Genomic DNA, 12858 nt, shown 5'->3' on the forward strand with positions numbered 1-12858 from the left:
TAGAGCATCTTCATTTTGCTTTCTTTTTTTTTAAGTTAACAGAACTTAATGATTCCTGTCTTACTATTTTTGTAATTTGTTAACTTAAAGCACGTATGTGTTTTACATGATATGTAATGCAAGTAAATCAAGGTGAACGAAAACCAATAGGGAACCCTCATCCCCTAACTTGTAGGGGGACAGGCTTGCTCCCAGCCCATAGAGAGATCTGGTGGTCTTGTTGAAACTTTCAACGTTGGGCCAGTGAGGAATCCTTGCACCAGGTCTGCTGCTTGCTCAAAGACTTGCATGCATGCACTGTGGCCTATTTCCTAGGTAACTTTTACTTGCTTCCTTGAGCAAAACTTCACAGCCGTAAACATTTCCAAGATGATTTTATTTCTTCCTATAACCCTTTAAGCCCCTGCTTTTCTCTCAAATTTGAAAGCTTGTTACTGCCAGTTAGCATTATTTTACCTTACTTAGGTAGACGTGACTTTTGAACATCTATATTTACACAAGGAAATATTGAACATTTTGTACTCATTGCATTAAAGATTACAGTACTCAAAAATACTTGATTTTATATGATTTGTAGGGGAAACATATCTTTGTAAAGTGAGACATTCTCTAATTGTCCCTAGCCAAGGCAATAATTTCACATTCTACCTTACTGATAATTATAGACTTTTCTGGATCCTAAAAAGACGAGTAATAAATTCCCAAGACCTATGATAATTGTGTAAAATGCATCTGGCTCATTAACCCAAGATGAAAACGTAACACTCCTTTTGTAGTTGGCAACCTGGAACACTGCAGAGTATAAATCTCCACATAATGTGCCAGGCCCACTGACAGGTTGGTCAGAGAATACAACTCTTCTTAAAAAACAAAAACAAAACCTTTATTATGAAATTTTGCAACCATTTACAAAATAAAATGAATAGTGTAATGAACCTCCCTGCACACATCACCCAACTTCAGCTCACGTTAATCAGCTTGTGGCCAACTTTGTTTCATCTATACCCCACCCACTTCCCAACAACCACCATCCCCAGTTGTTTTGAAGCAAATTCCAAACTTAAAATTTCAAGAGGATTCTTAATAGGCTCTCCCTGATGAGTGAATCTCTTTCATTTAAGTGGGGTTTGGGGGTGGGCCAGTACAACAGAAGCAAATTACATTTATTGTTTGAAACTTACAAAGCATTAATATTCTCTCTTGCAGTCAAAGACACCAGCTTTGGTATTTGAATATATCAATAATACAGATTTTAAGGTGCGTATATACTTTTTCTTTCTGGCATGGGGTTAATGGGGATTGGGGAGGTGGCGATAAGCAGTCTTGATACTCTAGAACACAAGGGGGCTGGGAAAGGTCTTTGTTGAGAGCAGGAAATAACATTGGATTCCTTAAAGCATTACTACAGAATGCAGAAAGTGGTTAGGTTCTTGCACAGGTGAAATTACTCATCACTCTTTGCCATGCTTACTCTGGGGAGAGCTGCTGGGCTGGGTCTAAGTTAATGCCTCATTTATAACGCTCCTGTTGTAGACAACATAGTTTTAGGTAGGTGTTAACTTTATTTTTCGTACAAATCTTATATTACTGATAGGAAGTGATAAATGGATACAGGACTTGTGTGGAGAACAATTCAGTATAGTACCTTGGATTCAAGCTGTCAGGTGGCAAGTGTATTCATGCACACTGTGTACAAAGCAGATGACAGAGTCATGGTGCTTTAGAAAAGCCCTATTTTGGGTTATTTACATTTCTTATGTTTATAAGGCATGTTAATTTAGACTTTAAAGTGTTCCAAAAGCGTGGTTTTAAGCTGGTTTTTCGTGAATTTGTTTTTATTTTTGTTCAAACACTGCAACCTTCTGATAAGAAGCCAGGCATACTGGACATGGTAGACCATAATATGGAAACCAATATAAAAACAAATAGTGGTGTTGATTTTTAGGGGCATTTAGAGAACTTTTAGGTGAATATAATTCTCTGTCAGTGTTTGAAAGGCTTGTGATTTTGTTTTGATGGAAGTTAGGACAAAACCAAATCAGCAGTTGAAAGTTGATGCTATGGGGAGTGATGCTTTTGGGTGAAAATAAAAGAATCTTGTCCTCACATTTACTTTTTCTTTGGTAATCGCTCTAAAATAATTAGTGAAAATAAGCAAAAGTGGATATTATGACTTATAAAACAATAAGCAAGTTTTATATTCAGTGCAGTCGTCCCTTGGTATCCATAGGGGATTGGTGATTGGTTCTAGGAGCCCCAGGAATACCAAAACCCAAGGACGCTCAAGTCCCTTATATATCAATAAAAGTGGCATAGTATTTGCATGTAACGTATGCACGTCATCCTATATACTTTAAATCATCTCTAGACTACTTGTAATACCTAATATGTAAATGGTATGTAAATAGTTGGTGGAGCACAGCAAATTCAACTTTCTGGAATTTTTTTTTTTTCAATCTGCAGTTGGTTGAATCCTCAAATATGGAGGGACAGTTGGATGGCTTTTCCCACTTGTAACAAGTTTCCTTGTTGATGTGACTCCTTAAAGGTGAACTCTAAAAAGTGGGATGTAATTTTTTCATTAACTAGCAGAGCAGTGCTTAGCTGGTAGAGTACTGTGCTGATACACGTAACTGATCACACTTTTGCTATGAACAACTGAGGTTTATCAAGATGTACATGATTGGGAATGTGTTTCTTAAGAAATAGGCTTTAATGAAACCAAACATTTTCCTAATGCAAAAGTTTAAAAGCTGGTCTTAATGGAACTTCATAGTGAAATCCCTCAGGTTTCAGTGCTTCTGCTTCCTTAATGAATTTTTACCAGTTATCTAGCCACAGATGTAAAAATTTCACTTCAGTATTTTTTTTTAATTTTTATTTATTTATTTCTTTTTGGCTGCATTTGGTCTTCGTTGCTGCACGCGGGCTTTTCTCTCCAGTTGCGGCAAGCGGGACTACTCTTCATTGCGGCACGTGGGCTTCTCATTGCGGTGGCTTCTCTTGCTGCGGAGCACGGGCTCTAGGTGCACAGGCTTCAGTAGTTGTGACTCACAGGCTCTAGCATGCAGGCTCAGAAGTTGTGGCGCATGGGCTTAGTTGCTTCGCAGCATGTGAGATCTTCCTGGACCAGGGCTGGAACCCGTGTCCCCTGTATTAGCAGGTGGATTCTTAACCACTGCGCCACCAGGGAAGTCCCTCATTTCAGTATTTTTGTGTTTCTTAAATTGACAGCTGTTCTGTTGATTTAATAGCATACAGAGGATCAGTTTTTAATTCCTAGAGAAATCGTACTTCTTACAAAGAGGATGTTTTGATGGCATATATTCTCTAGGAGCTTCCTTTAAAAGGGTCATGGGAAATTGATGTTTTTTGAGGCTTGCATATCTGAAAACATCTTTATTTTATCCTCCCAATTAATACATTTGCTGTGATATAGAATTCTAGGTTGTAATTAATAATTTCCTCAGAATTTTGAAGAGATTGTTACCACTATTACCACTGAAGCCATTCTGGTTTCATCTTATATGTAATCTGGGTTTTTTGTTTTTTTCCTTCTGAAAGCTTTTAGTATTTTCTCTTTATTCTCAGTCTCTGAAATTTCACAGTGATGTGCTTTCATACAGGTTGCTTTTCATCCTTTGTTCTGGGGACTTACTGGGCTTTTTCAGTATAGAAACCCATGTCCTTCCATTTTGAAAAAATATTTTTAATGTTCTTTTATTTTTTTCCCTTTCTTCTTTGTTCTCACTTTCTAGAACTCATTCGAATGTTAGACTTCATATTATTGGCACTCTATTTTCTTCTCAGAATTTTAAAAATAGTATTCTGTTCTTTTATGTTTTATGTAATATCTTCTATTTTCTCACTGAGATATGTGGGGTTTTTTTCCCATTATGTTTTCTTCTTCATGTCTTTTTCTGTTTTCCTTCCAAATTCCTTTTTGGGGGGTGTTTTTGGGTTTTGTCTCTGCTGCAGTTGTCTGAAATGTCACAGTTTTTGAATGTCTGCTCCCTCTGTAGAGTAATGAAATTACTGACTACTGATTGTCAGCTCCTGTCTCAAGAGTGCAAGCCTGGCTGTCGGCATCCCTAGTAGCCTCAAGTTGAGGAGAGCTATAGGGAGTGCCATGTGGACTTTCACTTAATTCCCCCTTTTCAGTGTCGTGTTTTTAAACTCATTTTCCTGTTTTCAGCTCAATCTCTTTGCCCTTTTTCAGTGAGACCTGGGGTCACCAATTCCTGAACCTTTCTGTAGTTTTTCATTGTGAAGTGTTTGCTACTGGGCCCCCTCTGCTGGCAGAATGTTGGGAGAATTCTCAGCTTTTTTGGTCTGCTAAGTCAACTGGACATCTGTTTTATAGCTTCAAAGTTTGTTGTCTCTTCCATTCTCTTAGCATTGTGAGAAATCCCCCCTGTTCCTCTTACTTTTTTCTTTTTTAATATTTATTTATTTATTTATTCGGCTGCGTCGGGTCTTAGTTGTGGCGTGCAGGATCTTTCGTTGCAGCGCCTGGGCTTCTCTCTGTTGTGGCACACGGGCTCAGTAGTTGCGGCACGTGGGCTTAGTTGCCCTTGGCATGTGGGATCTTAGTTCCCCAACCAGAGAACAAACCTGCCTCCCCTGCATTGGAAGGCAGATTCTTAACCACTGGACCACCAGGGAAGTCCGTCTTACAGTTATTTTAAGAGGAGCTTTGGGAAGAAACAGAGGTAGGATGGGTTGGTTCTGCCATGTTATTAAACTGTAGGTCCCCTTTGAATGTTCAAACGATGCCATTTTAGTCAACTTAAAATATCTTAAATATCAGGTAGTAGATGTGTGTTTTGGAAGAGCAAATCATAACAGGAAAATTACTTTTTTTTCCAGATAGTATGACAGACCAAAAGTGGGGAAATCAGTTGATTTAGTGTCCAGTGTCCTTCAGGCTTATTATTTTGTTCTGTGTCCATCTTATTAGGAAAAGATGTTTTTATTTATTTTTTAAATGTTACTGTTAAGTGTATTAATAACTGGTTTTAAGGTATCATCCAGAGAAGGTTTGTCCCTGGTTTAAATATCAGGGGTGAATCAACAGTGACACAGCCTGTTCTTTTCAGTATTTTTTATTGATACAATTGATAATAAATTTTGATCTATAATTTCTTTTTATGGTAGAGTCTTTCTGATTTTGGTATCAAGGTTATACTAACTTCATAACATAAGTTAGATAGCTTTTCCTTTCTGTTCTCTGAAAGTTTATATAAAATAGGGATAGTCTGGGTAGTAGGTATCTTTTGAGGTGGGGAGGGGAGACTTTGAACTACATTTTCCTTTTTAAAACATACTGTTGGTTAAAGTTTTATCCTGGTTTTCTATCTCTTCCTGAGTCTATTTGGATAATTATTTCTAAAGTTGTCTACTTTAAATTATATTCACATAAAGCTGTTAATAGAATTCTCTTAGGACTTAAAAACTTAATATGTCTGTAATTATGCTTTCCTTTACATTTGTAATATTATTTGTACCTTTACTCTCTTTTCTCTTTTTTTTTTTTTAAAAAAAATCAGTGTTGCTAGAGATCTCTTATTAATGCTTTCAGAGAATTGCCTTTTGGTTTTGTGCTCAGAGAATTTATATTAAGTTTTCTATTTCATTCTGTTTCTGCTCCTGTCTTAATTATTTTGTTCCAACTTTTCTTCTTTCTTCCTTAATTATTTTCTTTCTTGGGTTTTCACTGTTTTTTCCTGTTAACTTCTTGAGTTGAAGTCAGCTCATTTGATTTGTTTCTGTCTTTCTTAATTGGTAGTAAGTGTGCTTTAAGTCTGTACAACCCCAAGCACCATTGTAGCTACATTCCATGGTTATGTAACTCACTTCTGTATAGTTTTCAAATTACAAGTACAGATTCCAAACTTGTGGATTTGGGTTTTTCTCCCCAAATCTTTTACTTTGAAAAATTTAAAATCTACTGAAAATTGGAAAGGGTAGCACAGTTAATACCCTTACATTACCTAGATTTACTAGCTGTTATTATTTTGCCATTTGTAGTTATTTCTCACCTCTTCCCCACCCTCCCCTCTTTGTCTTTCTTTTTGTTGAAGTCATCTTAAAGTAAGTTGTAGTCATCATGATACTTCACTTTTAAATATGCCATCACTGGAACTAGGTAGGACATTTTCCTGTATAACCACAATACTGTTAGTATACTTAAGAAATTTAATATTTATATTATAATGCCATCTAATATATAGTATAGAGTTTATATTCAAAAGTTTCCCAGTAATTATTGTCCTGGGAATGTCCATTCAGGATCCACTTGGTATTTTTTTGTTTATTATTTTTTTTAATGATTCTTTTAGTTGGTTCCTAATTTGATTGCACTGGGTCCAGAAAACATGATCTGTATAATGTTGATTATTTGGAATTTGTTGATGGTTGCTTTGTGGCTTTGGTACACAGTCATTTTTTTATATCAAGCTTGTTAATTTAAATCTTGTTCAGACCTTCTATTGCCTTGATAATTTTTTCCCTTGATATTTTATTTGTGGTAGTGGTACTGGTTTGGTCAGTTTCTCCTTAAAATCATCAGTTACGCTTTGTGTATGTCAAAGTGATAATAAAAGATACATGGTGATACTTAGAACAAAAGACAAAATTTGAAAGCAAATGAATAGGAAAAGCCAATTTCTAAAAGTTGGAATGAATAGTTACAGAAAACTCCCAAACTCAAAATTGTCTCAAGGAAGCTAAGGTACTGTTTTAAGGTAGAAAGAGTTATTGTTGAGACACGCTTCTCAGTTTTCTGTGCCTTTGGAAAAGTATCAATAAAAATAAGTATACATTTTAAGTAAAATATATATCATTTGGGCATTTAAAAAATGTTTAAGACATCCCAAATGGGCTCCATCTTGAGAAGATGGTAGACCCATATTAATCTGTAGAAAATTTCATATCATTCACATAGAATTAGGCCTTGACTACCTGATTATCTTGAGGCCTTGTTAATGCTGTTAGGGTCTAATGTGGAGATGGTGCATTCACAGACTAAATAAAGTTTCCTTAATTGGGAGAACAAAATTTACTTTTATTATAGGTCACTGACATTATTTTGTCATTTCTTTGTAAGACATTTTCGGGTGATTTGTAGTAACTTTGATGTTCTTGATTAATGATTTTTTCTGCTTCCTTAAGTTTCTAAAAATGTTGCCCTTGGTTTCATTCTGGATCTTGGGGTTATGTGTGAACAGTGCTAAAATGGGTGCCTCCTGCATTCAGCACCTTTCACTTTTACTTTATTTCGCACTCCCCCCACTTTTTCTTCTCCTTACCTGGGGATCACTGGTTTCTGGACATAGACCGAGCTGTGTATGGCAGGGAATATGCAAGCTGTGTGTGCAGCGTGAGAGTTTGCTGTGCTGGTGATTCCCACATCTGGCTGGGAACCTTCTTGAAGTGAGAAGTCCTCCTGAATGACAGTCGTTAGGGATGGGGCCTTGGAATCTAGCTGCACCACGACTGGAGCCTGAAGAACTATCTGTGTAGACAGCGTGAGTGAGGCCCACTTGTGGCCAGTCCTTTCTGGATGTTGATTTTAGACCAAGAAGGCACTGATTCTCTTGGTCAGATTGCATTTTTCCCATTCTTCTTCTCGGCCCTTCTGAGGTTACTTAAAAGTCCCAGGAGATTTCTACCTTGGGCCCTTGGAATAGTCCTGGAGTATAACTGACTTCTAGGGAAATGGCAATGTGTTTGAGGCTTTGGAACCAAACTAGGATTGGTGAATAGTTTCTTTCTCAGCACCTTTGTAATCTTCCAGGAAGTATAGGCTTGTTTTGTTTTTGGTAAGTCACTTACTTTATGAAAACATAAAAGAAACTAACTTCCTGACAACATTTTGCAGTTGGTTGGTTAAGGATGTTCTCCACGTAGCTGATGAAGAAGAATGGAGGAGAAGTGTGCTTCTTGTGAAATTTCCCTTCCTAATTTGTCATGGAATCTTAGTACTTCTGTTTCTTGAAGACAGTTTTAATTTTGTCCCATTGACTAGTGACCATCGTCAAAGACATTTATTGACTGCCTTCTGTGTACAAGCACAGAATTGCCACACGTGGTGTGGGCTATATAAAACATGTTATTCTGCTGTGCAAGGACAGAGTTGCTGTCCACAGACAGAGTTGCTGTCCACAGACAGTTGTATGGTGGACCCTTGACATGCCTGAGGGAGGGAAAGTTCAGAGATCTTTAATCACCAAATTGGTGACTGCCAGCAGCTGTGGCATCCGTTGCTCCCCAGCATGCATATGCCTCGATACGCAGGGGTGGTGGCTTGGGGCTCTTGGCGTGTGGGCAAGGTGAAGAAGCCTCTTGTTGTTCACAGCAGAGTGAGAAAGTATCCTAAGAACTTCGGGTCACCGCCGGTACCCGAGTGCAGAACATTAACTCTAGGCATGCTGCTGCTCTCGGTGTCCTGTGAGCGCCCCAGAGAACAGTGAATAGCCTGGGGGTTCAGAGAAGGAAGAGACCACTATGGGCTCTGTGGCACCCGGATGGGATGGTTATGACTTTACCAGCTAAGGGGGAGGGGCAGGCATTCTAGATTTGGGGGAGGGAAGAACAGAGGTGGCAAAGACAGATTTCTTTGGTCAGAGTGGGGAACTCCTGGGGGCTGCAGTGGAGAAAGAGCTACAAAAGTTGGAGGAAGCTACCCCCTGGACTCTGTTGAGTCCTGAATTTCAGGCCCGGGTGGTAAAATGTTACAGGTGTAGTTTGGTCTCCTTCCCAGAGCTCCTGAAAAATGAAAGTGAATATCAGCCTGTCACTCAAGACTTTGTAATGTATTAGGCCTAAACGCTATAGTCAGCTAGTGTTTTTTGTGTCACATAAAATTGATATTGGTTAGAGTAGCTAGAAATACTGTGTTGGCAGTCCGAGGACATTTGTTTTTATCCCTTAATACTCGCGTGGGTGCTTGGGATAGATACCGCATGGTATGAGAGGAAAGCCTTCCGCGGATAAAGGTCCAAATAATAAAATAGCCCATGTTTGTTTTCTGGAAATAAAATATTCCAGCCCTCTGAGGGTTATTAGAAAATGCCCTTTTCACTTTCATTGTCTGTTTATTGACTTGAGGTTCAACTTGGCACAGTCTCTGGGAGTGATCTCCTGAACTCTCAGAGGAAGAGCTGATTTGGCACCCGAAGAGATGTTATCTTCGGCCTGTGTCTGTACATACAGACTGTCAGTGTGCTGCTGAGAAGCCTTTCTTGCTATGCAGAGCTGGGGGAGAACAAAACACTTGGGTGTTTAGCTGTTATGCAGCTGAGTCTCTCGGGAGCATAAGTGGTGGCACGTTCATGCCATTGGGCCTAAATGCGGTTCAGTCCCAAGCAGGGTCAGCCTTCAGTAGTGGAGCAGCTCCAGGCCGCCACCAGTATGCTGGAAAGTATGTGTTCATTTTCTGCAGCGCCATGAGTGAAATCAGACACTCTTACTAAGCTGGAGGGAGAATTACACTTACTTAAAAGGGGAAATTTGAGAAAGAGGCTAAGTCCTGGTGTTCGAAAATGTTGGATTCGATTCTTGGTAAATCTGTTGTTTTTCGTAAAAAAATTTTTTTGAACAGGTAGTATGTTTACATGGATCCAAAATATAAAGTGGTACACAGTGAAAAGTCATTCTTGCAGATACAAATATGCATGTGTAGTTTTAGTTTCCCCTCCTTTTTTACACAAACACATTGTATATGCTGCTCTGTGCTCCTTGGAGAGATTCCCTACATGGCTTGAGTCTTCCAGTAAAGAGAGAAACAAAAAAGGTTTAATAAAGGTGTACTGATTAATTTTACAGAAGGTGCTGCTTGGACTGATGGGGAAAGAGATTTACTTGGAATTGATTGTCTAAAATAATCATATAGCTTCTGATGGGGGTTTGTGATGATTTAAATGAACCTGGATGTGTACATTCTACTCCGTCTCTTAGAAATTGAAATTAAACAAACAAACAAAACTCCCGGTGAGTGGGTCTTTGGATTACCAATTATGAAAACTTACATTGGTATGTCATTTAGGCCTGGAATCATTTTCAGAACTGGTGTCCATCCCTCCCTCCCTCCCTTTTTTCCTTCCTTCCTTCCTTCCTTTTTTTTAAACATCTCACTCCACCACTCCTTTTTTTCCCCCCTAAACATTTTACGTCTTTAGCTCCCATCAGTTTTTGCCTATGAAGTGTTCTTTTTTCCAGCCTGGAATTGGTTTTGAGGGAGTGGAGGTTATAGATTTTTTTTTTTTAAGTCTCTTGCCGTCTCCAAATGCTAAAGGGGTTCATTTTCCTTGGGTTTCATGAACAGACTGTCTTGCCATCATTTTACCATGTGGGCTGATGAAGTTTTTCAGATTCTGCTATCTGCTCGGAACTTGGTTCTCTAACGTAAACTGTGGTGCTGCAGTGGGGATAGTTTGTTTGAAGTTCAGTAAGAATAGGAGGACAATTGGACAACTTGGACTTCATAATAATGTAATTGTGGGTGTTGAAATCATGGAGCATCACACAGGTTTTTAAAAGATCCAAGTTGGTGTAAATGGTTTTTTTCTTCTCCCCTTGGAATTCCTTTTGTTTTTTCTTCTGAAGACCAAAGTGTTAGACCCTTGTCTTTAGTCTTTGCCCTCATTTGTTCCAGATCAGGTAGTAAAAAGTTCTGGGATTCTTCAGTGACTTAAGCACTAAGTTTACAGAGAATAATGACCAACTTTGGATAACAAGATGCAATAAGACTAAATTAACTTAATGTTTTCTGAAATCTGTTTCAGCAACTCTACCAGATCCTGACAGACTTTGATATCCGGTTTTATATGTATGAACTACTTAAAGTAAGTGACAGTCATAAACGGTGAAATATTTCAGGATTAAAGAAGTTTTCGAGAGGACCCAGAGACCTCAAGAATATTTCTTGATACCCAGAGAATTTAATGGTGTTTTTTGGTTTGGGCTAGGGGGTTAACTTACAATGAGGCCTCCATTGTGGAATCTTTACATCGAAACCTCAGTGGAACTGAGAAAAATGGCTAAGTTAGTGGTACTGGGGACGTTATACCAGAGGTTAGAACATAACTTGTTGGTCCTTGGTTTTTTGTTTACTGTTTTTCATTTTGTTTTGTTTTTGCTGCTTAATTAATACTTACTACTAGTTTTCATTACATTACAAATCACCCCAAACTTAGTGACTTTTTAAAAATGATTTGTTATGTGAGTCTTTTGGTCTGGGTCAACTTGACTAGGGCAAGATGGTCCAGGATGGCCTCATTCACATATCTGGGGATGGCAGCTGGGATAGCTGAGGTCTCATTCTCCAGAGGATGGTCTGGGCTGCTTCCCATGGTGGTCTCATCAGGTCCTAAGAGCAAGAGAGGGCAAACTGCGATATAAGTAAGCACTTTTCAAGCCTCTGCTTGTGTCACGTTTGCTAATGCCCTATTGGCCAAAGCAAGTCACGTGGCCAAACCTAGAATCAAAGGGTGGAGAAGTACTTTTCATGGGCAGAGCATTGAAGTCACATCGTGGAAGGACATGCATACAGGGATGGTGGGCATTTTACGGCCATCCTTTTCTTGCCATTTCTCATAGTCCCGTTCTTGTATGAGATAACCCACCCGTTTAGCCCCGGCTAGTTAACCTTAACATGCAAGAAGAGGTGATGGGTGGACCTTCTAGGAGACTGAAATTTTCAAGTGTTATTGATTGACAGAGGAATGATCTTTTTTAATTTGGTTAGGTAAACGCTTAAGTAAAGAATTCTAAAAAGGTTTGTAAAATGGAATACAGTGTTTTTTTAGGGTCATGGATCACTAAGAATCTAATGAAAGCTATGAACCCCGCCCCACGCCCATGCCGCCAGTGCATGTAAAAATATACATACAGCATTACTTAAAGTTATAGGGTGGAATGGATGGGTCTCAATTTAAGAACCTCTAAAAGAATATAGAGGTGTCTAAGGTATTGGTATTATTGAAGAAAATTGTCAAGATGGAGTTTTGATGGGATTATGAACAGCTGCTCGAAGAAAATACAAGTTAAATCAAGGCTTAGGCTTTAAGGAATGGGAATTTGAAGAACTAGCTTTATGTGAAGTGAATGTGTTTTCTTACAAGCACTTACACAAACTACTTATCATTCGAGCCAAGGTGGTGGATTCACTCTTATGGCGAATGGGTCTTTCTTTGTCATTAAGATGAGAAAGATGAAGAAAGTCGAGCTTGGTTTATGATACCTTTCTACCTTTCTTGATGTCCCCTCCGGGCTAGAATGGAAGGCCTTGGTGGGCAGAGGTTTGCAGTGCTATGAACTGTCAGGCTAGTCTGTTTCCTAGGGCTTCTCAGAAAATCCCAGGCATTCACTCCATGAGAGCAGCAATCCAAATCTCACAGTTGGTTATTTTTTTTAAGTAAGGTATTAAGATTTTGTGGTTAGCTAGCACACCAAAGGTAAGATATATAACCTAGTGCAGTTGTCCTTAGATCAGGTAACAGCATCGCAGTGATACAGGCTGGTCGTTCCGATGGCAGTGTCTGATGTCCTCTCTGCCTTCTGGGGGTAGCAGCTTTGCGGTGGGGCATACTTTGTGCTAATGAGGCAGAGCCCCAGATGAAACTTGAAAAACCTCTTTCATGCTTAATGGTCAGAAACGATCGGATTTTTAAATTGAAATAATTTCCCCAAGGAATTTAAAAGCAGTCAGTAACTCTGCAGGGAATCTGACTAGTGGCAAAAGAATTTATTCCCTTGCTGTATTTGTTCAGCCTCTGCTTTCATCAGGTATTTTTCACACCTCAGGCACTGTGGTCCTAATTAGTTTATTCCTTTGGACAAAGACCAGGCAAAATA

The 12858-nt window shown here is 38.9% G+C and overlaps 1 protein-coding gene across 1 annotated transcript in view; it reads left to right on the forward strand.

Moving 5' to 3' along the window:
* Positions 1-12858, forward strand: part of CSNK2A2 (casein kinase 2 alpha 2) — a gene marked incomplete at its 5' end in the record, with an annotated part of 38410 nt that overhangs the window by 11166 nt on the left and 14386 nt on the right. The window contains 2 exons of the mRNA XM_079723349.1: positions 1207-1257; positions 10788-10847. Coding sequence (XP_079579475.1) covers positions 1207-1257; positions 10788-10847 — 111 coding nt within the window. The remainder of the gene's footprint in view (positions 1-1206; positions 1258-10787; positions 10848-12858) is intronic.

The sequence above is a fragment of the Hyperoodon ampullatus genome, assembly GCF_949752795.1.
Source record: "Hyperoodon ampullatus genome assembly, chromosome: 18".
NCBI lineage: Eukaryota > Metazoa > Chordata > Mammalia > Artiodactyla > Ziphiidae > Hyperoodon > Hyperoodon ampullatus.